At 44.3% G+C, this 27,267-nt stretch overlaps 1 protein-coding gene across 1 annotated transcript in view; it reads right to left on the bottom strand.

Moving 5' to 3' along the window:
- tpo (thyroid peroxidase) overlaps nucleotides 1–27,267 on the bottom strand; it is an 84,808-nt gene that overhangs the window by 40,729 nt on the left and 16,812 nt on the right. Inside the window, exons 5-6 of the mRNA XM_048531318.2 lie at nucleotides 20,456–20,588; nucleotides 16,241–16,370 (exon numbers count right to left, since the gene is read on the bottom strand). Of these exons, the coding sequence (XP_048387275.1) occupies nucleotides 16,241–16,370; nucleotides 20,456–20,588 (263 nt within the window). The remainder of the gene's footprint in view (nucleotides 1–16,240; nucleotides 16,371–20,455; nucleotides 20,589–27,267) is intronic.

Raw genomic sequence — 27,267 nt, 5'->3', positions numbered from 1 at the left:
ATGCCTATATTAATCATATGCTGCAGCTCAAAATGCCTGATGGCATTTTATAGTGTTCTGCATCAGTGAGCTGTTGCTCATTATGTGCAGAAACACTGAAGGTGGGTGGTCTCTCACTGGCAGATATGCAAATGTTTTGCATTAAGTACATGTGCCATGTAGACATCAATACCCATTGCTCCGAGACATCACTGTGCCAATTTGTTGCATCAAGAAGAACACTATTATGGGAGGTTCAGTAAAAATATCAAAACTTTTGATTTCCTAGTCATGTCTTACCAAAGCTTCACTATTAAGGGCTCCAGTTGCTCCTTGTGTACATTATTGTGACCCTGCTCGGTAATAAGACTGCTTTGAATTTGTAAGCTTCACATATAGAAACCAGATGTCTTGCATCATAACTGTTCATATGCTTTATGCTCTACATAAACTAACTCACAGAATTTACCAGTCCCTGAAGGGGGAGTGACTGATATCATTAACATGGCAATGAGGAACAAGGCTTTAGTGGATCAGTTCTAGGGCATGAGGTGGGTAAAGTGGATGAAGTGTCAGTCAGGGATTTTATGCTTGTCGTGTCATAAAGTTTATGTTGGGAGGAGGACAAAGGACAATCTAAAACAACAACTTATTGGTGGAGGTCCAATTTCTGTGCAGAAGCAGAAGATCTGGACAGTTGAATCAAACCAAAGATTGGAGGCAAAGTGAGAGTAAAGCAATGGGCTACATTTAAAGCAGAAGTAGTTTGGGTTCAGTCAAAGTACAGAAACAGAAGCAGGCAGCTTTTCAAAATGGGACCAGTGCATGCTCAAGAGGGTAGCCATGTTAGTGTGTACAGCATTATGTTATATCAATGTCACACTTAGTGCCAGCTATTTACACAGCGTACACACACACACTCTACAGGTTCTCCAAGCAACTTGCAAAGTATGAAAGTCAAAGCGGAGTCCCCCTTGGTGGAGTGTAGAGGGAATCAAAACTGACAGTCAAGGAGTTCCTCTAATTCTAGTCCAGTGGCTTGGCCAGGGTTAGTCCTGTAGGTCAAATGCAACTTGAGCTGGAATTAGAGGCAGAACATTTAGGGAGCTGTGGCGACATCAGTCCAAGGACTGGACGTACTTTTCCTGCAAAGAGACAAAAGAAGGGCATTGAATGTGATGGAAGTGGATGGAAAGGACTCTATTGGTAATTCAGATTTAGGAGAGATTTTGGTATCCCCACTGAGTGAGTTGGAAATGCAGGGATCAAGGAGATTAGTAATTTGCAAGTTTGAGGTGGGTGAGAACCATTGAGTGGGCATGATGTAAACAATAAGCAGAGTTACAGACGACAGGCCACGATGAGAGGCATGCCCAGTGGCAGAACTAAAGTGAGTGGTGCCCCCTATGGTAGTAGAGAGAACATGGTGGCACTCACCCTCATGCAGTTTAAAGGGGAAAAATACAAGTAAGTTCAAAAAGGGTTCGCATACAAGCTGCTAGAACTGAACAAGACCAGCTGACACAAAGAAGTTACAAGATCTCACAAGTATGGAGTTAATATCTTATATGGAACAAGAAGAATGTATCAATGTAGGTATAATGAATTGGAACAGAGTAAAATATGATGTCATATAAAATCGATAAAGGTAACAGCCCTGGAAGGTAGGGTATAGTATTGCTATAGCCCTGTATAACCGATAAATGGAAGTGTGCAATTCCTCTTGGATATGCTCAAATTAAGCCAGGGAACAAAGGAACTTGAGTCTTCTTTGATCACTGAGGACATGCAAGGAAGGAAAACCTTTCCCCTTTACAGAGCACCATTGACCAACTTCCGATATGATTGAGTGGCCTGCTTCGGCTCAGACACACCACTCGCCCAGGGTGTAACTTGGGTCCAGGTTGGGGGCAGGTGCAGTAGTATATTCTCCTGTGGCAATGGTCCGCAGGAAAATGGACTAATCTCTTCTCCATCACACTGTTCATTGAACCTTCCAGGTCTTTTTCTGTGAAGTGTAAAATAAGCTTTCATTTCTTCTTGACTGTGTCTGCTGTGATAGCAGTCCAAGTACCAGTGTGAAGGGCAGCTCCTTGATTGTAGAGTCTGAAGTGCAGGATGCAGCTTGGCTTTAAATAAGGCACCAGCCATTGGAATGGCAGACGATCCCAGCATTTGTGTCTCTTCAGTCGCATGATTTTGTGAGAAAGGCATCTAAGAGCCTACTTGTATAATTAAGGAGGTGAAGAGGAGAAGATTACACTGAGCAAAGTCACTGAATCATGGCAGACCAGGCATGTGTAATCCACTTGACGAAAACAAAGATTGTGGAAATTCTACCAAAAGAGTGAGATGAAGCTGAGAACAGTTGCACACAGCAGATGTCAGAGTGATAGTAAAAAATGAAAACATGGCTGAAAATGAAATGCTCAGAACAGCAGTGAAAGAAAAAAGTCAGGAAGCAATGAGACAGTGTGAGAAGATTTTAACAGATAACAAAACTAAATCCAAAAATGTTCAGTAGGCATACAGATAGCAAAGGAGAGGTAAAAGAAGATGAGGACGAGATTAATAGCCAGCAAAGTAGATTTACATACAGTGCCAGATGCATTTCTGAGGTCAAAACTAAACAGTTTCCATATGTATTCACAAAGGAGGAATATCACTTCCAAAGTCATGTTAAAAATAGAGGTATTTACAAATATAAAGAGAAATTCAGTAATTACAGGTCCTTCTTCAGTGATGGAAGAGCTTTTAGAAATACTGATCTGTGACAAATTAACAGTCACTGAGACAATAATGGAAAAATGAAAGAAAACCACTAATTTGCTAAAGGAAATGTATGATTCAGCAGCATGTTAACGTACCACACGGCAGGTTTGTAAACGAAACTATAGCCATGGATTTAAAGAGAAAATGCAAGTATAGATGTAGAGTTGACTGAGTAACGTTAAAAAAAGTGGGGTTTTTTTTGTCTTGAGCAAGATAAATGGTGGAGAATTCGATCCACCACTTTTCTTAATCTATACCAATGACTTTGCTTTGTGTACAGAGGGCATGACTTCAAAATTTGGATGTGATGTGAACTGTGAGGAGGAGACCACTAGTCTTCAAGAAGACAAACCCTTCACAATAACAGAAGGATAAAGAACCAGAGAACTGGTTTAAGATGAGTGGTACATTCAACAGGGAGCTTCAAAGGGAAATTGGTTAATTTTCTGAATTCAAGAGTTTCGCAGGGTTGCAGACAAAAAAACGGAGAGGTGAATTATTTACTCCTATTGAAAAAAGCAGCTAGGACATAGAGTCATTGCCATTGCAGAAAAGACCCTTTGGTCTATTGAGCTAGCACTGACAATAACTATCACTAAAGGTGCACTAATCTCAATTTGCTGCATTTCTCCCATATTTTTGAAAATTATGATATTTCAAGTGTTCACCCAAATGCATTTTAAAGGTTGTAAGTTTTCCAGCCTCCGTACCCTCCCTGGCAGGACCTTCCAGATTCACATCAACCTCAGAAAGAATTTTATTTTTCCTTAAGCCCCCTCTGAATCTCCTGTGCCTTACCCTAAAACAATTTCCCTTATGACTGAACTATCAACCCAGGGGAACAGCTATTCTCTATCCACACAGTCCATTTCCCTCATATTATACACCTCAATCAGCTTTCCCTGCTCTAAATAAAACAATCCAAGTCTATCTCAATTAGTCAATTGCTCTGGGCGTAGCTCAATTGCTCCATCCTCGGCAATGTTCTGGTGAACCTGGACAAAAAACTGAAAGAACTGCAGCTGTTGGAAATCTGAAACAAAAGCAGAAATTGGTGGAAAATCTCAGCAGGCCTGGCAGCATCTACGAAGAGAAATCAGAGTTAACATTTCAGGTGCAGTCACCCTTCATCAGAACTGATTGTAGCTCAGAAAATGATGCCTTTTGTACAGAAGTTGGGGTGGGGGAGAGAGGAGAGTAAACAATGGGTGGAGATAGAGCCAAAAGAGAGAGAAAAATGGTTGGACAGAGAAAGGAGAGACTAAAGTTCAGTTTGAAGGAATGAATAGCTGTTGATGAGGACACTTAGTGGCGAACAATGGGTATTTTGTGGTAGCAGCCCATGTAATGACAAGGCCTGGTGTGTTAAGTGGGAGAAGCATGGGGAAAGGTGTTCAAGCCCTAAAATTGTTGAACTTGAGATTAAGTCCAGAAGGCCCTTGGGTTCCCAAGTGGAAAATGAGGTGCTGTCCTTCCAACTCGTGCTGAGTTTCGCTGGAGCACAGCAGCAAGCCTGAGACAGAAATGTTGGCAGGGAATAGGGTGATGTGTTGAAGTGGCAAGCAACTGGAAGCTCAGAGTTCTTTTTTTCAGGCAGAACATGGGTGTTCTGTGAAGCGACCACCCAGACAGCGATTTGTTTCCCCAATGTAGAGGAGACCACATTGTGAGCAATCAATACAGTAGACTGGATTGAGTGAAGTGTAGATAAAGCATTGCTTTACCAGAAAGGTCTGTCTGGGGCCTTGGAGACTGAGGAGGGAGGAAGTAAATGGGCCGGTATTACATCTTCTGTGGTTGCAGGGCAAGATGGCATGAGGCTCTGGGTACATGTTGGGAGTGAAGGAGGAGTGGACCAGGGTGTCCCAGAAGGGATAATGGGAACTGCAGATACTGGAGAATCAAAGACAACAAAATGTGAGGCTGGATGAACATAGCAGGCCAAGCAGCATCTCAGGAGCACAAAAGCTGACGTTTCGGGCCTAGACCTTTCATCAGAGAGGGGGATGGGGTGAGGGTTCTGGAATAAATAGGGAGAGAGGGGGAGGCGGACCGAAGGTGGAGAGAAAAGAAGATAGGTGGAGAGGAGAGTATAGGTGGGGAGGTAGGGAGGGGATAGGTCAGTCCAGGGAAGACGGACAGGTCAAGGAGGTGGGATGAGGTTAGTAGGTGGGAGATGAGTGTGCGGCTTGAGGTGGGAGGAAGGGATGGGTGAGAGGAAGAACAGGTTAGGGAGGCAGAGACAGGCTGGACTGGTTTTGGGATGCAGTGGGTGGAGGGGAAGAGCTGGGCTGGTTGTGTGATGCAGTGGGGGGAGGGGACGAACTGGACTGGTTTTGGGATGCGGTGGGGGAAGGGGAGATTTTGAAACTGGTGAAGTCCACATTGATACCATTGGGCTGCAGGGTTCCCAGGCGGAATATGAGTTGCTGTTCCTGCAACCTTCGGGTGGCATCATTGTGGCACAGCAGGAGGCCCATGATGTACATGTCATGTAGAGAATGGGAGGGGGAGTGGAAATGGTTTGCGACTGGGAGGTGCAGTTGTTTGTTGCGAACTGAGCGGAGGTGTTCTGCAAAGCGGCCTCCAAGCCTCCGCTTGGTTTCCCCAATGTAGAGGTAGCCGCACCGGGTACAGTGGATGCAGTATACCACATTGGCAGATGTGCAGGTGAACCTCTGCTTAATGTGGAATGTCATCTTGGGGGCTGGGATAGGGGTGAGGGGGGAAGTGTGGGGGCAAGTGCAGCATTTCCTGCGGTTGCAGGGGAAGGTGCCGGGTGTGGTGGGGTTGGAGGGCAAGTGTAGCATTTCCTGCGGTTGCAGGGGAAGGTGCCGGGTGTGGTGGGGTTGGAGGGCAGTGTGGAGCGAACAAGGGAGTCACGGAGAGAGTGGTCTCTCCGGAAAGCTGACAGGGGTGGGGATGGAAAAATGTCTTGGGTAGTGGGGTCGGATTGTAGATGGCGGAAGTGTCGGAGGTTGATGTGTTGTATCCGGAGGTTGGTGGGGTGGTGTGTGAGAACGACGGGGATCCTCTTTGGGCTGTTGTGGCGGGGGCGGGGTGTGAGGGACGTGTTGCGGGAAATACGGGAGACGCGGTCGAGGGCATTCTCGATCACTGTGGGGGGAAAGTTGCGGTCCTTGAAGAACTTGGACATCTGGGATGTGCGGGAGTGGAATGTCTTGTCGTGGGAGCAGATGCGGCGGAGGCGGAGGAATTGGGAACAGGGGATGGAATTTTTGCAGGAGGGTGGGTGGGAGGAGGTGTATTCTAGGTAGCTGTGGGAGTCGGTGGGCTTGAAATGGACATCAGTTACAAGCTGGTTGCCTGAGATGGAGACTGAGAGGTCCAGGAAGGTGAGGGATGTGCTGGAGATGGCCCAGGTGAACTGAAGGTTGGGGTGGAAGGTGTTGGTGAAGTGGATGAACTGTTCAAGCTCCTCTGGGGAGCAAGAGGCGGCACCGATACAGTCATCAATGTACCGGAAGAAGAGGTGGGGTTTGGGGCCTGTGTAGGTGCGGAAGAGGGACTGTTCCACGTAACCTACAAAGAGGCAGGCATAGCTGGGGCCCATGCGGGTGCCCATGGCCACCCCCTTAGTCTGTAGGAAGTGGGAGGAGTCAAAAGAGAAGTTGTTGAGGGTGAGGACGGGTTCGGCTAGGCGGATGAGGGTGTCGGTGGAGGGGGACTGGTTGCGCCTGCGGGACAGGAAGAAGCGGAGGGCCTTGAGGCCATCTCCATGCGGAATGCAGGTGTACAGGGACTGGACGTCCATGGTGAAGATGAGGTGTTGGGGGCCAGGGAATTGGAAGTCCTGGAGGAGGTGGAGGGCGTGGGTGGTGTCACAGACGTAGGTGGGGAGTTCCTGGACCAAAGTGGAGAAAATGGAGTCCAGATAGGTGGAGGTGAGTTCGGTGGGGCAGGAGTAGGCTGAGACGATTGGTCGACCAGGGCAGGCAGGTTTGTGGATTTTGGGAAGGAGATATAAACGGGCCGTGCGGGGTTGGGGAACAATGAGGTTGGAGGCTGTGGGTGGGAGGTCCCCTGAGGTGATGAGGTCATGAATGGTGTTGGAGATGATGGTTTGGTGCTCGGGTGTGGGGTCATGATCGAGGGGGCGGTAGGAGGTGGTGTTGGAGAGTTGGCGTCTGGCCTCGGCGATGTAGAGGTCAGTGCGCCATACTACCACTGCGTCACCCTTGTCTGCGGGTTTGATGGTGAGGTTGGGGTTGGAGCGGAGGGAGCGGAGGGCTGCTCGTTCTGCGGGGGAGAGGTTGGAGTGGGTGAGAGGGGTGGAGAGGTTGAGGCGGTTAATGTCTCGACGGCAGTTAGAGATGAAGAGGTCGAGGGAGGGTAGGAGGCCTGGGGGTGGTGTCCAGGAGGAGGACTTGTGTTGGAAGCGGTGAAGGGGTCAGTGGAGGGAGGGTTAGTCTCCCGGTTGAAGAAGTAGGCATGGAGGCGAAGACGGCGGAAAAACTGCTCTATATCCAATCGTGACTGGTATTCGTTGATGTGTGGTTGTAGGGGGACAAAGGTGAGCCCCTTGCTAAGGATTGACCGTTCGTCCTCAGTCAGTGGGAGGTCTAGGGGGATGGTGAAGATGCGGCAGGGCTAGGTGTGGCTGTCTTCTCTGGGGTTGCTGGCTGTGGAGGTTGTGGGCGGAGCGATGAGGTCATCGGCCATGGGCGGGGACTGGCTGTGGAGGTTGTGGGCGGAGCGATGACCCCCGCTTACGGCCGATGACCTCAGCACTCCGCCCACAACCTCCACAGCCAGCAACCCCAGAGAAGACAGCCACACTGAACCCATCTCCATCTTCACTGACCCCTCCACTGACCCCTTCACCCGCTTCCAACACAAGTCCACCTCCTGGACACCACCCCCAGGCCTCCTACCCTCCCTCGACCTCTTCATCTCTAACTGCCGTCGAGACATTAACCGCCTCAACCTCTCCACACCTCTCACCCACTCCAACCTCTCCCCCGCAGAACGGACAGCCCTCCGCTTCCTCCGCTCCAACCCCAACCTCACCATCAAACCCACAGACAAGGGTGGCGCAGTGGTAGTATGGCGCACTGACCTATACATCGCCGAGGCCAGACGCCAACTCTCCGACACCTCCTCCTACCGCCCCCTCGATCATGACCCCACACCCGAGCACCAAACCATCATCTCCAACACCATTCATGACCTCATCACCTCAGGGGACCTCCCACCCACAGCCTCCAACCTCATTGTTCCCCAACCCCGCACGGCCCGTTTATATCTCCTTCCCAAAATCCACAAACCTGCCTGCCCTGGTCGACCAATCGTCACAGCCTACTCCTGCCCCACCAAACTCATCTCCACCTATCTGGACTCCATTTTCTCCACTTTGGTCCAGGAACTCCCCACCTACGTCTGTGACACCACCCACGCCCTCCACCTCCTCCAGGACTTCCAATTCCCTGGCCCCCAACACCTCATATTCACCATGGACGTCCAGTCCCTGTACACCTGCATTCCGCATGCAGATGGCCTCAAGGCCCTCCGCTTCTTCCTGTCCCGCAGGCGCGACCAGTCCCCCTCCACCGACACTCTCATCCGCCTAGCTGAACTCGTCCTCACCCTCAACAACTTCTCTTTAGACTCCTCCCACTTCCTACAGACTAAGGGGGTGGCCATGGGCACCCGCATGGGCCCCAGCTATGCCTGCCTCTTTGTAGGTTACGTGGAACAGTCCCTCTTCCGCACCTACACAGGCCCCAAACCCCACCTCTTCTTCCGGTATATTGATGACTGTATCGGTGCCACCTCTTGCTCCCCAGAGGAGCTTGAACAGTTCATCCACTTCACCAACACCTTCCACCCCAACCTTCAGTTCACCTGGGCCATCTCCAGCACATCCCTCACCTTCCTGGACCTCTCAGTCTCCATCTCAGGCTACCAGCTTGTAACTGATGTCCATTTCAAGCCCACCGACTCCCACAGCTACCTAGAATAGCCCTCCTCCCACCCACCCTCCTGCAAAAATTCCATCCCCTATTCCCAATTCCTCCGCCTCCGCCGCATCTGCTCCCACGACAAGACATTCCACTCCCGCACATCCCAGATGTCCAAGTTCTTCAAGGACCGCAACTTTCCCCCCACAGTGATCGAGAACGCCCTCGACCGCGTCTCCCGTATTTCCCACAACACATCCCTCACACCCCGCCCCCGCTACAACCACCCAAAGAGGATCCCCCTCGTTCTCACACACCACCCCACCAACCTCCGGATACAACGCATCATCCTCCAACACTTCCGCCATCTACAATCCGACTCCACTACCCAAGACATTTTTCCATCCCCACCCCTGTCAGCTTTCCGGAGAGACCACTCTCTCCATGACTCCCTTGTTCGCTCCACACTGCCCTCCAACCCCACCACACCCGGCACCTTCCCCTGCAACCGCAGGAAATGCGACACTTGCACCCACACCTCCCCCCTCACCCCTATCCCAGGCACCAAGATGACATTCCACATTAAGCAGAGGTTCACCTGCACATCTGCCAATGTGGTATACTGCATCCACTGTACCCGGTGCGGCTTCCTCTACATTGGGGAAACCAAGCGGAGGCTTGGAGGCCGCTTTGCAGAACACCTCCGCTCAGTTCGCAACAAACTACTGCACCTCCCAGTCGCAAGCCATTTCCACTCCCCCTCCCATTCTTTAGATGACATGTCCATCATAGGCCTCCTGCACTGCCACAATGATGCCACCTGAAGGTTGCAGGAACAGCAACTCATATTCCGCCTGGGAACCCTGCAGCCTAATGGTATCAATGTGGACTTCACCAGTTTCAAAATCTCCCCTTCCCCAACTGCATCCCTAAACCAGCCCAGTTCGTCCCCTCCCCCCACTGCACCACACAACCAGCCCAGCTCTTCCCCTCCACCCACTGCATCCCAAAACCAGTCCAACCTGTCTCCGCCTCCCTAACCTGTTCTTCCTCTCACCCATCCCTTCCTCCCACCCCAAGCCGCACCCCCATCTACCTACTAACCTCATCCCATCTCCTTGACCTGTCCGTCTTCCCTGGACTGACCTCTCCCCTCCCTACCTCCCCACCTATACTCTCATCTCCACCTATCTTCTTTTCTCCCATCTTCGGTCTGCCTCCCCCTCTCTCCCTATTTATTCCAGAACCCTCACCCCATCCCTCTCTCTGATGAAGGGTCTCGGCCCGAAACGTCAGCTTTTGTGCTCCTGAGATGCTGCTTGGCCTGCTGTGTTCATCCAGCCTCACATTTTGTTGTCCCAGAAGGGATAGCTTTTGCAGAAGGCTGACAAGGGAGGTAAGGAGAATATGTGTCTGGTGATGACACCCCGCTGGACGAGCAGAAATGGCGGCTCATCATTCTCTGGGTGTGGATACTGGTGGGATGATAGATGAAGACAAGGACACCCTATCACTTTTGTGGGAGGAAAGAGAGATGGTGAGAGTTGAAGTGTGGGAGATGGGTCAGACCTGGCCAAGGGCCCTGTCAACTTCTGTGGTGGAGAATCCTCAGTTGAGGAAGAAGGTAGGCATTTCAAAGGCTCCCTTATTAAAGTTGGCATTATGTTCTGTGCCATGACTGATGAAAGCAAGCATCCTACATGCCTTCTGAATTATCCTGTTCACATGCTCCGCTGAATTCAGGGATCTGTGAATAATTACGCCAAGATCCCATTATTCCTCTGAGCTACTTTCTGCCCTGCCACTCAGTAAATAATCCCTCCCAATGAGGGAGTTTCTTCATCCTAAGTGCATCATCTCGCACTTATCAAGGTTAATTACTATCTGCCACTGCTCTGCCCATCTGACCAACCCATTCATATCTTCCTGCAATCTATTTCACTATTAACTACCGTACTAATTTTGGCGTCATCTGCAAACTTGCTTCACGTTCCCCCCACATTTTCAGCTCTATCATTTATATATATTACAAACAATCCCAGTGCCAATTCTTGTGGTAGCTTGCTGGACACTAGCCTCCAGTCCCGCAAACAAACTTCTACCAGTACCATTTGTGTTCTGTTAAGAAGCCAATTTCTAATCCATCTGGCCAATGTTCCCTGAATTCCATCTGCTTTAACCTCCTCAATCTGTCTCCCAGGTCGTTGCTACTCAAATACTCTGCTAACATCCATATAAACTACATTAACTGACCTTGCCTCATCTACATACTTGCTACATTTTCAGAAACTTCCAATAAAGTTATCAGGTATGACTCTCCCCCGACAAAGCCATTCTGACTCTCCCTAATTAACCCATGCTTTTCCAAGTGGACATTAATTCTCACCTTCCCTACCACTGACATGAGACTCATGAGTCTGTAATTTCCTGAATAGTTTCTACCATCTTTCTTGAAACGTAGAAACACATTAGCTATTGCACAGTTCTCTGGAACATTCCCGTTGGCCAGACAGAAAATATAAATTTGTGTCAGAGCCCTGCTTTGCCTCCCACAGCAACCTGGGATGTGATTCATCCAGGCCAGGGGATTGGCCTGTCTTTAAGCCCTAGAAAGCCTCCAATATCTTCCCATTTCCCATATTAAATTGTGAAAGCTCTTCATAGTCCAGTTTCCTGAATTCTGTACTAATTGCCTCCTTTTCTGAGTGACGACCAAACAAAAGTATTCAGTTAACATCCTTCTAGTATCTTGAGGCTTCACTCTCTGGTTGCCCCCTTGGTCCCTAATGTGGCCTGCTCTTTCCCCGGTTAACCTCTTCCCTAATCCCCTTCACAAGTGCTTTCTCGTGCCCCCTTTTTGCTCTTCAAATTGCTTTCTTAAGTTCTCTCTTACACTTCTTATATTCCTCCAGGACCACAAATGAATTGCTCCCTTTGTGCTTGCTAAAAGCTTTTCTCATCTTCCTTGACCAGTCCTGAATTGCCTGAATTGTCTTAGACAGGTAGAGTTCTCTGAACTTGTTGCTGCTACATTTCCTCCTCAAAGGTACATGTTGAGTTTGTACTCTCCCCAACACCTTTTTGAATGTCCTCCACTGCTTCATTGTAGGCAAGGAGCTGTTCCCTTACAACTTCAGCCAAATCCTGCTTAATTTTAAAATAATAATAAAACACTAAAATTTGCCTTCCCCCAATCTAAAGCTGTCTTCTGCAGGCCAGCTTTCTCTTTTTCCGTAACAAATTTGAACTGTACCGTGTTGTGGTCATTATTATTATAATGCTCGCCCCATGCCATATTGAACACTTTTCTGGCTCCGTTCCCTAGAACCAGATCCAGCCTCATGGCATCCCTTGTTTGGCCTTCCACACATTGGTACAAAAATCTACACTGATACATTTCAAGAAATTCACCCCATCTGAATCCTTAACGCTATGACTTTCCAAATTTAAGTTGGGCAAGTTGAAATGCCTTAACATAATTACCCAATTATTACTCTCACACACCTCTGAGAATTGTCCGCATATTTGATCCTCGATTTCCCGCTAACTTTTTTGAGGACTATAATACAGTCCCAGTAATATGACTGTCCCCTTAACATTCCATTTGAAGACCCTTTCAAGATATCATCTTTCCTTATTGCAGTATTGTTTCCTAAATTAATAGTGCTAATCCATCATGGCTTTTACACCCTCTTCTGTCTTAACTAAAGATCATATACCATGAAATGTTCAATTGCCAGTCCAACCCTGTCCTGTTTCTGTGATGGCAGCGATTTCACACTTCCATGTGTCAATCCGCACCTTTAAGTCATCAATCGTGCCTATTAAACTCCTAGCATTAAAGTAAAGTTCATCCAGTCTTGCGTTACTCTCTTAACACTCAAATAATGAGCCAAATGTGCTCTTTCTGTGTTGTCACTATTTTACAAGTCAGATGAGCGTGATCATTATTTGTAAAAATGAGATATAAAAGATTGAGATCAGAAAAAATGAAAGAAAGAGTTGAGTGAGAGGTAGATTGCCTGTTGAGTTATACTGCTCTCTCTATGATCCCATGGGGTAAAATTAGATTTTCAGCATTTCCAAAGTAAATCCGAAAGTAACCTAAAAAAAATCTTTTGACAAAAAAAAATGGAGGCAGCAGTGTATCTCCACTGTGCAATTGGAAAGATCACTCTAAATCAATAGTTATCTGCGGGAGCATATAACTTCATTGGATGGGTAGTTGCATTAAGTTAAACATTAGAATCTTTAGCCAAAGTAGTTATGTAGGAGAATAAAATTGAAAGAAAGAGCCAGGCATACAGTTTACAAATGCTGATGGTGGTCCAATTTAAAAAAAAATCAATAAAGTTGTTCAGATATGTTATAAACAAATCTCTGTGCCTATCATATCTTAATTTGGAGTTGGAATTCAGACCTTCGGGACCAGAAGGATGAAAGAAACCACAATACTGGAAGAGTTTTTGGTCACCCTATTTACTCAAAGATTGGATTTATGTTTAATTCTGTTTTGATAATGCATTCTTTGAAAGCAATAAAGAAACAAATTTTACTGAGCTTTCTGTCACAATTGGCAAAAATAAAAATTGTGCAGTAAGTATTTATAGCAGCAAACGTATTTACTGTATCTAGAGCAGTGATTTTCCGATGGCAATAGAAACGGAGTAGGAAATCAACTTTTTCACTTAGCTTCCTTCAATGCATTATTCCTTTAATATTTGCTTCCTGCTGACACAAGTAATAATAACCCTGTGTGTTGTTAGAATGGTTTAAGAAATTAGCAATGGTAACTGTTGATAATGGCTATCTGCAAGAGCTGCAATAATTTATGGGATTATGGAAGCTGAGTTGATATCAACTCACCTTTTGTTCTAGTTACAAAAAGCATACAATCTTAAGTTCCTGCTTCCTTATTGTTCGAAGTTCTGCAAATTAAGCTGGACCAGTGATTCACAACTCTCTGGACAAACTTAAAATATCATGTAATAAAAATCTGTTGCTTTATTCTGCAAAATTAAATGTCACGCACATACTATGTTCAGTCGTAAGGAACAGTTGAGAAGCTAATAAAGCAGAACAGCTGCCTGCACCAATACTTTTATTTAAATCCAGAAAGGTTTATTTCTTCCAGAGTTTCAATTATTTTAGATATGACCTACAGAACTTGCCCTTTACATCTTGTGTAGTACCCTGGGCTACCACAAACACTTGTCATAAAGGTCATACATGCCAACATGCCACAAAGGTTGTTTCTGACAACTCTCTCAATATAATCTATGCTAAAAGTATATTCACCATTTGAATATGGAATCCTGGACTCTTCTTTAGTGATCAAAGGACTCAAGCGTTGATTTGTTTTTGTAATTTTTCAAATCCAAATTTAATGTAACAGCGCCAAATTCTAAATGATCTAGTTTGCTCAATTTCAAAAGTCTTCACCTAGGGTTATACAACTTGCACTGGAGATAACTTCCAAACATAACTGACAAGATGTAGGTTTTCACAACTTCTCGTCTCACTGTATTACAAGGGCTGAGGCCCAGATTTTCACCACAATGATGTGTGTTGCCATTATGGTGAAAATGCTGGAAATGCACAGGAATCCCAAGTCATACCCCTATAATTAACAGAGGAGCACTGTGCTCTCTGCGGTTCTTTTGGATGACCTAGTTATCCTTTTGAAGAGGTAAGGCATCTTTCTGGATTATGGAATCCATCATGTTTATGCATATATGTGCATGAAATGCATTATTTTCTAAATTTGTTCCTGGGATGTGGGCATCACTGACTGACCTAGCATTTGTTGCCCACTCATTGTTGTATGGGAGAAGGTAGTTGTGAGCTTCCTTCCTGAATTGCAGCAGTCATCGAAATGTACCTCTTCCCACAGTGTTTTAGGCAACAGAGTTCCAGGATAATGGCCCAGTAACAGTAAAGGTCAGGATGATGTGTGACTTGAAGACTACATTCCCCCAATTTACTTTTTGAATTCCATGCATAGCAGAAATGCCTTCATGTGGAAGTCAACGTGTTGTAACATTGATTAACATGCACAGACATCAAGCTACACAACATAAAGGCAATGTTGGAAAGTTGATGTTTTGGGTTGGGTCCCCTCTTCAAAAATGGGGTGGGGGCAGGGAGCTGGGAAATAAATAGAGAGCAGCGGTGGGGCCGGGGAAGGTAGATGGGATGGTGATAGGTGAGTGTAGGTAGGGAGAGGTGAGGATTGGTCAGTGGGATGGGTGAGGCGGATAGGTGGGAGAGAAGATGGGCAGTTTGTGTTGGGTCAAGGAGGCAGGGATGAAAGGGAGGCTTGGACATGGGATGAGGCCTGGGTTTGTGGAGATTTTAAGAGTGGTGAGTTCCATGTTTAGGCCATCGGGCAGTAGGTTCCCGAGGCGGGATACGAAGTGCTGTTCCTCCAGTTTTCGGATTGCGTAGATGGCTATAGACATACTGAGCCACGAGTATTACAGGCATTAGGTGGCATAGCTGGGGCAAGAACAATGAAGGGACAGAAGTGATGAGATCAGAGGGATGTAATATTTTATGTTTTAAAATTTATCTTTAGATCATGGTGCTGGAGCCCCTATGCAGACTGTCCACCCAGGCTGCACCTGAAAATAACACCCTCCCCAGTCTTCTCAAGCTGCCCAGTCTGACTCCCCCAATCCAGACTGCCTCCATACCCTCTCCTCCAACCGTTGACCCCACCCCAAAAACATTTTTAAAGGCCAGGTTCATAGTCTTATGCCTCTGTGCATCTACGTTAGAAATGAACATTGGGCCAAAGTTGAGTTTGTATCCTTTTAGAATCAATGAAATAGTCACAACACTGATTTCTAATGGTGCCGGTTAATTTTACTATGGAGAGCCAGCAGATCTGAATGGTGTTTACCTATGCTTGTGTGCTTTGGCTAATGGAGTTTTACACAATTCAGATGAAGTTGTAGCTACTTTCTTTTATATAATGGAAACAACCAGCACTTTAACCCTTTAACCTAAATATTGTTTTGTATTCTGATGAAGTGCCATCGGACTGAAACATTGACTTTGCTTTGCATCCTTGGATGCTGCCAGACCTGCTGAGTTTCTCCAAAAAATTTCCTCTTTTGTTTCAGATTTCCAGCTTCTGCAGGTTCTCTGGGTTTTATGAGGCACTTTGTCCCTTAATGGCTGGGTGTGGTTGGAGGGTTTAGAAATTATTAGAATGACGAACATTGCATATTCTGGAATTCAAGCGGCGGCACTCAGGTTCTACGGTGATCTCCAAGGGACCTCCTGCCACTGGCAGTATTTTAAGTGCTGACTATTGAGAAGTTCAGCACAAACTGACATTGTGACAACAGTTCAGGTCAGCCTTAATGACAAAAAGTTATAGCACATATAGATTTCAGCTCCACTTTAGGTAATGACAGTGGGTATGTTAGTGAAGAAGTTTCTTTGCAACTTTGGCAGCCCTCAGACGATTAGGAGACTGCTCCTTTAAAAGGAATACATTTCTAATGCTTGATCAGTCTATTCTGAGCAATAGAAGATCTGCTGGACAGTGCAGTACTTACCAGGGGTAACTTAAAACCTCTATACAAGTGTTCAGGATTCCATCCTTTGGGTTGGCTGAATCCATCCTCATATTCTGGGGGAAGCCACCGAGCAAGAGCAGAGTTTGTGCTCCCCCACCTGGGATTATTTCTAAAAAAGCAATGGAAAAATAAAAAGAACTAACACCAGTGAAAGTAAATCGTTTTAAAAATACAATCAAATTAGTTATTCTCAAAGAATTCCTACTTATTTAGAAAGGCTTTTCTTTGTCACACCACCAAACTGGATTCCAAATGCTCTCACTTAGAATGGAAATGTTACAATGTTGTGTTTACAGCTGAATGTTATATGCTGTCATCGGGTGTATTTTCAGTGCCAGGGTGCGTACGACAGTAGGCTGGCCCATCACTTTTCCATCCAGCTTAACGCTTATCCCCTCTCAATAGACGGTGGTCAGGTACTGAAATAAGCAGTCTGCCCACCATTCATCAATAAATAAGGGTCAATGGAACTTGTTCAATTGACACCAATAATATGCCACCCATGTCAAAATGTGGCTGGTATAGCTAGTCACGTAGTAGTGGGCAGTCTTTTTTTAAAGGCCTGCATGAACAAATTGGGGAAGAATAGAGAACCTAATTCAGGGAGCACTCTGCACACACCATTGGGACATCCCCTGTCTCCCAAAATGCTGCCCTTCATTCTGCACTGCCTTCCTAACAACTGTCCCACCCAACATCCTAATCTCTTGCATTCCAATAGTCATCCTGAAACTTAAACCCTGAGAATAAACTACTCAGGACAGCCATGATCCTCTTTGGGCATCTTCACATTCTCTCAGCAATGTCCACCATCGACCAGCTGGTTGTGATGGAGATACTGACCAATCAGATTAACAAGCAGCTCCAAGACAATGCAGACTGTCTACATTGCAAGGTTTCTTTCAGGCCCATTTTCTTTCATGTGTGAGGGGCTGGGAGCGTTTTTAAAATTCATTTGTGGGATATGGGTGTCACTGTCTGGCCAGCAATTATTGTCCATCCCTAGTTATCCTTGAATTGAGTGGCTTGCTAGGCCAGTTTGATAATGGCCTTCATACACCAGGTCAAGCAGAACTGTACACAGTACTCCAAAATTGGCCTCACCAACGACCTGTGCAGCCAGGGGGCAGTTGAAAGTCAACTGCATTACGGTGTCACACGTAGGCCAGACCAAGTGAGGATGGTGGATTTCCTTCCCTGAAAGGCATTAGTAAGACAGATGGGGTTTTCTAACAATTGACAATGGTTTCATGGTGATCATTAGATCACTCTTAATTTCAGATGTATTTTTAAAAAATGAATTTGAATTCAAACTCCATCACCTGTGAACCTATCAAACCTGCGGCACCGAAACATTAGCTGAATTTCTACATTAATACTCCAGTGATAACATCACTGAGTCATCACCTTCCCCATAACAGTTGAGCATGCCGTCCCTCTAATTTTCTGCCCATGATATCATCTTGGAGAAAGAAAAAGCTCAGGGCTTTTCTTCATTTCCTAATAAATAAGAAGTTTGAGTATTGATTAAAAAAAAACACATTGTTTCGAAACACTTTTCATCTTGCACAAAAGTAAAGCAAAATCAAAGTATGCAAGGCCTCCAAATGATGTTTAGGATAGACAGGCTAAAGGAAAACGTAGAGCCGATTTCTGAATTTAACAACAATTAACATTCATTTCAAAGATTCTAACCTTAGGTAAAATTGAATGATCTCTCAACATGTATCCTAGTAGTTAGAACTCTAACCTCTTTTAAAATCCCTTATAAAACTCCATTACACACACACATTCTCTCTCTCTCTCTCTCACACACACACACACACACACACACACACACACACACAGACACAGACACAGACACAGACACAAAATGATATTCTGGATGGTGGGCAACAAAAGCTTGGGAAGCACATCAATGGCCCAAAATCCCACAGGATTCACTGAAATGGTGCTTTTTGCTGGGCAAGAATTTTTTCTCTTTAAATTCCCAAGTCCTTCTCACTTCTTTGTAGGGTAGGCACAGGTAGTTGGCACATTTACTGCAAAGTCTGACAGTTACTGGTTAAAGATATTGCTTACAGCAACTAGTGAGGGAAGATAAACTGGCTTTAGGTGCTCAACCGGAAAGAAAGACACATCACCTGTGCCTTCCAGCAGTCGGACACATTCTGCTGGCACTGTGCACATCCGCAATTTGTTCGTCTACCAGGGACTCAGTCAGATAGTTGTTGGCAGGCTGATGACTTTTGTCAGCCCTGAGTGGTCACAACTCCACAGCAATCAGCAACCTGTTTTCAGCTGACTTTCTCTTTGTCAATATCTATGGTGCTGGCCTACAAACAGCTTCTCTGACATTTGAACAAAGCCGCATGATCAAACTGATTCCCAATGAGTTTTTGGTCACTTGCTTTTTAACATTGCAATTAGCCCTGCACAATCCTTAGTCTTAAAAACACTGTCCTTTTTCCTAATTCAGCCCAAAATCAAAAATAAATAAGGTGATGTGGTCGTTACCAATTTGCTCTGGGGTCTTAACAAGTGTCATACCTGATTAACTTAATGAAGATTACCTCGTTTAGTACCTCACCCCACTCATTTGGCGTTTTCATTCCAGAAAGAGGTAACAGAACTGGCCAAGACTTTAATATAATAAAATGTGAGGCTGGATGAACACAGCAGGCCAAGCAGCATCTCAGGAGCACAAAAGCTGACGTCAGAGATGAAGGGTCTAGGCCCGAAACGTCAGCTTTTGTGCTCCTGAGATGCTGCTTGGCCTGCTGTGTTCATCCAGCCTCACATTTTATTATCTTGGATTCTCCAGCATCTGCAGTTCCCATTATCTCTGGCCAAGACTTTAAAACTTGTTTAGTTCATCAGTGAGTCAGCACAAAATACAAGTCAAATAGAAATCAAATTCTTCTTTAAGAGTCTTTAACAACAATACCTGAATAGTTGACCAACAAATAAGATCGATGCTATCTGCAAAAAACAGATTTTCAAGTTGCTGGAATTTCTACACTGCTGACAGATTTGTACTTACATACACCATTACACACATAATTTGAGAGCGTGCTTGCACAGAAGTGAGAGAAGAAAAGACTGATAAGACAAAACTGGTAGTGTTTAAAGGTGCCAAGACCCATGGAAAATCATCAGAGTAGGTTAGAGTGTTTTACCAATGTTTGTCTCAATCTTATCAATTTGTTGTGATATGTATTTCTAGTTTACTGTAGCATGTTCAGCAGAAGAGCTGTAAGATTAATTCCAAGCTGGAATTAAGTCCGACACACACTGGTAGACTCTGCCATTTCATGCTTGCGGCCAATTTTTATTTGTAAGCCTCAGGAAAGAAATCACTCTATATTAGGACTACATCAGAATCGCAGCCTAAATTCTGTGCTCAATTCTCTGCAAAAGGGTTTAACCAACAGCCATTTTGACTCAAAAGACAAGGGCGCTAACTTACAAAGACATAGATATTTTCTAAGCAAAAACGTGTTCAGAGATGTTGACTCATGCCTCAGCAGAACGTTGGGCATGAACCCAGGGATTTTGGTTCAGAGGTAGGGATACTACCACTGTAGTGACTGTAATGAGGTCAGCCAGGTGGACCTTATGAAATCTGTTCCCATCAGGGAGCTCTGGCTGACAGATAAGAACAGGAATGTTAGACATCCAATTCACTCTGAGAGCTGGCTTTAAGGGAGATGGATCAGTGTCAAGGACTCTCCATTTGGAGTAATTTCAATGACTGCACCAGAAGAGCCCGGAGCATACAAGGTACATAGGTATAACACCTGAAGAACTGCAGTTGACTCAATTTGTACTTTTGAAGGCCTCTTTATTTCCCTGTTTTCTAGTTTCTTTCCTCACTAAAGTGCTAACATTCTGAAGTAAAAGGAATAATTCGATGAAGCTAGTTAATTTTTGGGATTGCTTGATAATACTTTTGTGACCTTCATTGTCTGCAATTTGTATTATTGTAAAGAAAGAAAATCAATACGTTTTGCATTGTTCAGCTATTATAAGGAACAAAATGTTATATTTTCCATTCCAAAATAACTGGTAAAATGAGATGCCCAGAAAAATATTAATATGGAAAAAGTCCAAATGGAATTGTAATCTATCAGTGAAAGTGCAAACAGAGCATTCAGAGCTATGATTTAGGTAAATGAAGAAATGTCTTGAAACCTGTTGTTGCACGTTCCATTTATCAATCTATATTTTAGGACGAAGCAATTGTTGGAGCAAGTTAGAGGCTGCATGTGAGGCAAACATCCCGATGTGGTTGCAAGAGCATTCAATACTTCAAGTGAAAGGAGATCTGAAACAAAATGGAAATAAAAATTGAGCTGTAGGTGCACATTTTAAGAGAATATAAAATCAATCAATTTTGTTTGCAGGAGGTGATGGTTTAGTGGTATCACTAGACCAGTACAAAGAACAAAGAAACCTACAGCACAGGACAGGCCCTTTGGCCCTCCAAGCCTGCGCCGATCAAGATCCTCTGTCTAACCTGTCATCTATTTTCTAACGGTCTGTGTCCATTTGCTCCCTGCCCGTCCACGTACCTGTCCAAATATATCTTAAAAGACACTAACGTGTCTGCATCTACCACCTCCGCTGGCAACGCGTTCCAGGCATCCACCACCCTCTGTGTAAAGAACTTTCCACGCATATCTCCCTTAAACTTTCCTCCTCTCACTTTGAACTCATGACCCCTAGTAATTGAGACCGCCACTGCTGTAATCCACAGCAAAGGGGGAATTTGAATTGAAGAAATGTTTAATGACGATCATGATTTGATTGTAATAGAAACCCATCTGACCATGAGGGAGGGAAAACTGTTGCCCTTCCCTGATCTAGTTTATATGTGATTCCAAACTTGCAGCATTATAGCTGCCTCTTAACTGGCCTCTGAAATAACCTAATAAGCCATTCGGTTGTATCAACCACTAGAAAAGTACAAAAGAAGTGAAACCAGAAAGACTATCTGATCTTGGTTAAGGCATGATAAATGACAATAGCAAAAATAGCCCTGTTGCTCCTGCAAAGTTACTAACATCTGCAGACTCTGACAAAATTGGGAGAGCTGACTCACAGGTTAGCCAAGCAAAAAGTTGACATACATATCCTGATGGAATCATGCCTTACTGTCAATGAAGCAGTGCTCCTTCATATTCAACACCACTTGAAGGAAGAATTCAGGGTTGCAAACACACAAAATTCACTTTGGGTGAAGGATTTCAATGTCTACCAATAAGTGTAGCTTGACAGCATCACCATTGAACAAGTTATCCGAGCCCGAAAGGACATTGTTGTTCAATTGGTCTGTGGTGCATGTTGAAGGAACCGACAAGGGAGAAAATCATACTTGATCTCATCCTCATCAATGTGCCTATTGCACATACATCTGTCCATGATGGTATCAGTAAGGAACGATCATCACACAAAATTGTGACTGAGAATACCCTCCAGTTAGTTTGATACTGTTAACATGCTAAATCGGAAAGAATTTGAACAGATCTAGCAGCTCAAGACTGGGCATCCATGAGGTGCGGTGGCCCATCAATAGTTGCATAATCATACTCCAAACCAAATGCAACTTTATGACCTGGTAAATCACCTGACTCTATCATTACAGTAAAGCCAAGGGGTCAATCCTGGTTCGATGAAGAGTGCAGGAGACCATGCCAGGAGCTGCTCCAGATGTACCTAAAATGAGATACCAGCTTGGTGAAGCTACCAAAATTGTGTGCCAAACTGCATGAGTAATAAGTAATAGACAGAGCTAAGTGATTAGATTAGATTTAAACACTACATTCTTATCAAATTCAGGCATGAATGCTGGTAGACAATTAAGTAACTCCCTGGAGGAGGAGGTGCCACAAACAACCTCATTCTCAATGATGGAAGAGCCTAGCAATTCAAAGGAAAGTTATGTCTGAAGCATTCACATTAATCTTTAGCCAGAAGTGTTGAGTGGATGATCCAAGTCAACCTCCTCCAGAGGCCCCCACTCCAAGTGATATCACTAAGTGGTTGGAAGATCTCGATACGTAAAAGCTATGGGCCCTGACAACATTCTAACAATAGTACTAAAACACTTGTGCTCCTGAACTTTCATGTACAGTTGCAGCACTGCAATCTACGTAACAATATGGAAATTTGCCCATTACATCCTGTACATTAAAAAAGCAGACCAAATCCAACCTGGTCATTTACCACCCCAGACTACATTTGATCATGAAGAAAAATAAAAGTGATGGAAAATATCACCAACAGTTGCTCAGCAACAACATTGACACTCAGTTTGGGTTCTGCCAGGGACACTCAGCTCCTGACTTCATTGTAGCCCTGGTCCAAAAGTGGACAAAAGTGCTAAATTCTAGAGATGAGGTGAGAGTGACCGTGTTTGACATAGGGGCACATTTGACAGAGTTTGCCTTCAAGGAGCTGTAGCAAAACTGGAGTCATTGGGAATCAGATTGGAGCCATACATGGCAGAAAAGAAGATGGTTGTGGCTGTTGAAGATCAGCCATCTCAGCTCTAGGGCATCTCTGCAGGAGTTCCTCAGGGTAGTGTACTTGGAACAATCATTTTTGGCTGTTTAATTGGATCTTGAGCAGTTTTTCTGGAGCTAGTTCCCCCAGAAATTCAGCCTTCCCAGAAATTCATAGGGCATAACATTGATAGTGCCATGCAATGTTCAAGCCCTAAACAAACATTTAAGTTTTGAATATATTTCTGAAGCACACGTTCATTACGAGCTGGATGTTTAGCGTCTGCAATATTATTATGGGTAATAAACAACATACTGGGGGAAGGCAGTGGCTGGGTGATGTTATCACTGGTCTGTTAATCCGGTGACCAATGTAATGTTCTGGGGACCTGGGCTTGGATCCAAATACAGCGCACAATGGAAAAGAAAATCTGGAATTAAAAGTCTCATGATGACCGTGACTTCATTGTTGGAAAAATATGCTCCAGATAGTATTGGAATTCATGAAATAGAAAATCTGGAATTAAAAGTCTAATGATGACCATGAATTCATTGTTGAAAACTCATCTGATTCACTAATGTCCTTCAGGAAAAAGGAAGCTGCCATTGTAGGTCTGGTTGACACGTGACTCCAGATCCATAGCATTGTGGTTGACTCTTAACTGCCTTCTGGAGAGTTAGAGATGAGCAATAAGTGATGGCTTAGCCAATAATGCCCTCATCCTGTGAATGAATTGAAAAACAAGTGCTTTTCAGGCCCAGGGCGGTGCTTAAATCAAAAATTAGATTTTTGACATTGCAAATAATGAGAGTTAATTTGAGGCTTCCCTTTGTGATATTGTATTGTGATGAGGCAGACAGAGCTGCATTCAGAAAAAGCACCTTCTTCATTCATGCTAGAGACTGTCTTCAAAATCACTTGCCTGAACATGGAGTTAAAAAAGCGCTAGGCCTAATGATTGTTATTGTTATTGTTCCAACTGATACCACATATCTTGTTACCCTGCCCCCTTCCTCACCTAAGAATGTACCCAAGTATCTGTTGTCAAACTGCACTATTTTTAAATTCAATCTGTTCAGACATGTAAATACACATCTCTGAGGCAGGTGTGTCTTAAATTTGAAACTTAGTAGGGTCAATACCATTGCATCATAAGCCCCTTGTCAACTTGAACATTTATAGTGCACAATATAATGTTATTGAGGCCTGGAGTTCTAATATTAAGGATACACAGCTCCTTATTGTTCAGGTACATGGACTGCTCTCTCTGCTCATCGAAGGCCTCTTTGCAAATTATTTTCTACCAACTAATGGGTTCACATAAGACATGACACAATTAAAATAACACAAAAACACAATTAAAGAATATTATTGAGTCTAAAAGTAACAAGTTAATTCTAATTTTAGTCAGGAATAATAGTTATTTTTAAAAACAATCTATCATTTGTTACATTTCAAAATTATAAAAAACTGCATTAGCTACTATCAATACATTTAACAACGTCTAATTTCTCTGTCTTCTTTTTTATGTTCCGTTTGTTTAAACTTTCGATGTGAAGAGATGGTTAAACACATTTGATGAATTAGCTTACTTTCTGTATCAGCAGCAACATACTGAGAAATACCGACCATAACAACAAATTACCTTTCAGCTGTGTCTTCCTTCTATTAAATCTGTCAGCCTTTCCTACCAGAATGAGGACAAATAACTAATTACAGCTGCTGTGATTTTATTCAATCCTTACAAAGTGCACTCATTACAGCCAAAATATGCTCCAGGTAGTATTGTTCAAGAGTTTGTGCTGCACTGGGTAAACTTGATTGTCTGCTAAAAGTGGAGGCTGCATTATTCATTAATGCCTACTATCTTGGGTGATCAGATTTATTGATTGCAATAATCTATCTACTAATTGGTTTTAGATACTGCCAAGGAAATTGCAGGATCATATAAAGTGTAAGATTAGGAACAGAGCATTCAGATCTTTGCGCAATGCTATGTAATAAAACCACCTGATGTTTCCCATCAGTAAGCTACCTACAGCATGGTTACAGCATCGGAATTATTATTACTGATCATGGAGATGAGATGAGATTCAGGAACTGCTTAATATAAGTGATAAATCATTTCGTCACTCTCAAGTAACCAACTGCAACAATACTGTCAGAGATAATGGGAACTGCAGATGCTGGAGAATCCAAGATAATAAAGTGTGAAGCTGGATGAACACAGCAGACCCAGCAGCATCTCAGGAGCACAAAAGCTGACGTTTCGGGCCTAGACCCTTCATCAGAGAGGGGGATGGGGTGAGGGTTCTGGAATAAATAGGGAGAGAGGGGGAGGCGGACCGAAGATGGAGAGAAAAGAAGATAGGTGGAGAGGAGAGCATAGGTGGGGAGGTAGGGAGGGAATAGGTCAGTCCAAGGAAGACGGACAGGTCAAGGAGGTGGGATTTCGGTTCGCAATAAACAACTGCACCTCCCAGTCGCGAACTATTTTAACTCCCCCTCCCATTCTTTAGATGACATGTCCATCATGGGCCTCCTGCAGTGCCACAATGACGCCACCCGAAGGTTGCAGGAACAGCAACTCATATTCCGCTTGGGAACCCTGCAGCCCAATGGTTTCAATGTGGACTTCACCAGCTTCAAAATCTCCCCTTCCCCACCGCATCCCAAAACCAGCCCAGTTCGTCCCCTCCCCCCACTGCATCCCAAAACCAGCCCAGCCTGTCTCTGCATCCCTAACCTGTTCTTCCTCTCACCCATCCCTTCCTCCCACCTCAAGCCGCACCTCCATTTCCTACCTACTAACCTCATCCCACTTCCTTGACCTGTCCATCTTCCCTGGGCTGACCTATCCCCTCCCTACCTCCCCACCTATACTCTCCTCTCCACCTATCTTCTTTTCTCTCCATCTTCGGTCCGCCTCCCCTTCTCTCCCTATTTATTCCAGTTCCCTCTCCCCATCCCCCTCTCTGATGAATGGTCTAGGCCCGAAATGTCAGCTTTTGTGCTCCTGAGATACTGCTTGGCCTGCTGTGTTCATCCAGCTTCACATTTTATTATCTTGCAACAATACTGTCAACTTGTTGGGAAATGCATTTTCAAATAATTCCTCAGCAAAAGTAATTGTCCCATAGAAGAATCCATGTGGGAGATGACAGCACATTTGATATAAGTAGCACATTAATTCACTCTAACACTTCTTCAAATAACTTATTTAATAGAATTTCTATATGTTTTGCTATGATTTATGAAACAAGATGTCAGAGTAGGTGCAACACATTATCCTATTCATCTCTGTGAGCCAGGATAGTACAGACTGATGGAGTGAAAGTTACTTCCTTGTACAGGCTGTGCTGTTTTCTCGCCTAGTTATTATCAACTTAAGGGTAATGATTGTACTGCAGCTGTGCTCCCTGTTTTGTGACCCAGAGGCTTGTCTAATAGCTCAGGAAATGTGAATTTGAACTTCAATGATGCAGTTTGAATGAAATTTAAAAGATTAGGAAGTACTAAGATAAAGTGACCTTTAACAGGTCAGCTTGTTATGAAAAGCCTAACTGATTCATGAAGTCCTTACTCACTCAGATCTTCACATGAATCTAACACCAATGTGGTTAACTCTTAACTATCCTTCAAATTGACCTAATTTCCTTGTAATATTGCCTTCCTGGAGCAATTAGAATCATGCAAGAAATGTTGAACTTGCTGGATTCCAAAAGTAAATTTGAGAAAAACTAGCTTGCTCCCTAACTTCAAATTTTTATATCATTTTATGGAATAGGACTGTCACTGACAAGACCAACATTAACCATTTTTTGCCTCCTTCCCTTTTTGAAAAAGGGTGTCACATTAGCAGTTTTCCAATCCTCATGTTCTTCTGCAGATTCCAATTTTTTTTTTGAAAATTACAAACAATGCATCCACTATCTCTGTAGCTGCTCTTTTAGGAGTAAAAGAATAAGCCATCAGGGGACTTATTTAAAGATAGTAGGAACTGCCAATGCTGGAGCCTGAGATGGCATGGTCTGGAGCCGGCTGAACACAACAGGTCAGGTAGCATCAGAGGAGCAGGAAAGCTGATGTTTCGAGTTTAGACCCTTCAGAAAACCAGCTTTCGTGCTCCTCTGATGTTGCCTGGCCTGCTGTGTTCATCCAGCTCCACACCCTGTTTATCAGGGGACTTATTTATCTTTAGCTCCATCAGTTTATCTAATACTACCTTTTAGTTGCCATTAATGGAATGTTTCAAAATCTTTCACCATTAAGTTTGATGCAAAATATCTGTTTACCACTTCTGTCATTTCCTTGTTCCCAAAATCATCTCCCCAGACACATTTTTTAAGAGTGCTCAGTCTACTTTGATCTCAATCTTCCTTTTAAGTATGTTTAAAAGAGTTCATATTGTCAGTTTTTACATTCCTCATGAATTTGCCCTTGTCGTTTATTTTTCCTGTCTTTATTACTTTTTCATCCTCCTTTTCTGGATTTTAAAT

This window comes from Stegostoma tigrinum, chromosome 4 (genome assembly GCF_030684315.1).
Source record: "Stegostoma tigrinum isolate sSteTig4 chromosome 4, sSteTig4.hap1, whole genome shotgun sequence".
Lineage (NCBI taxonomy): Eukaryota > Metazoa > Chordata > Chondrichthyes > Orectolobiformes > Stegostomatidae > Stegostoma > Stegostoma tigrinum.
Note: the sequence above shows the minus strand (reverse complement) of the source record. Positions and strands in the feature narration are given on the sequence as shown.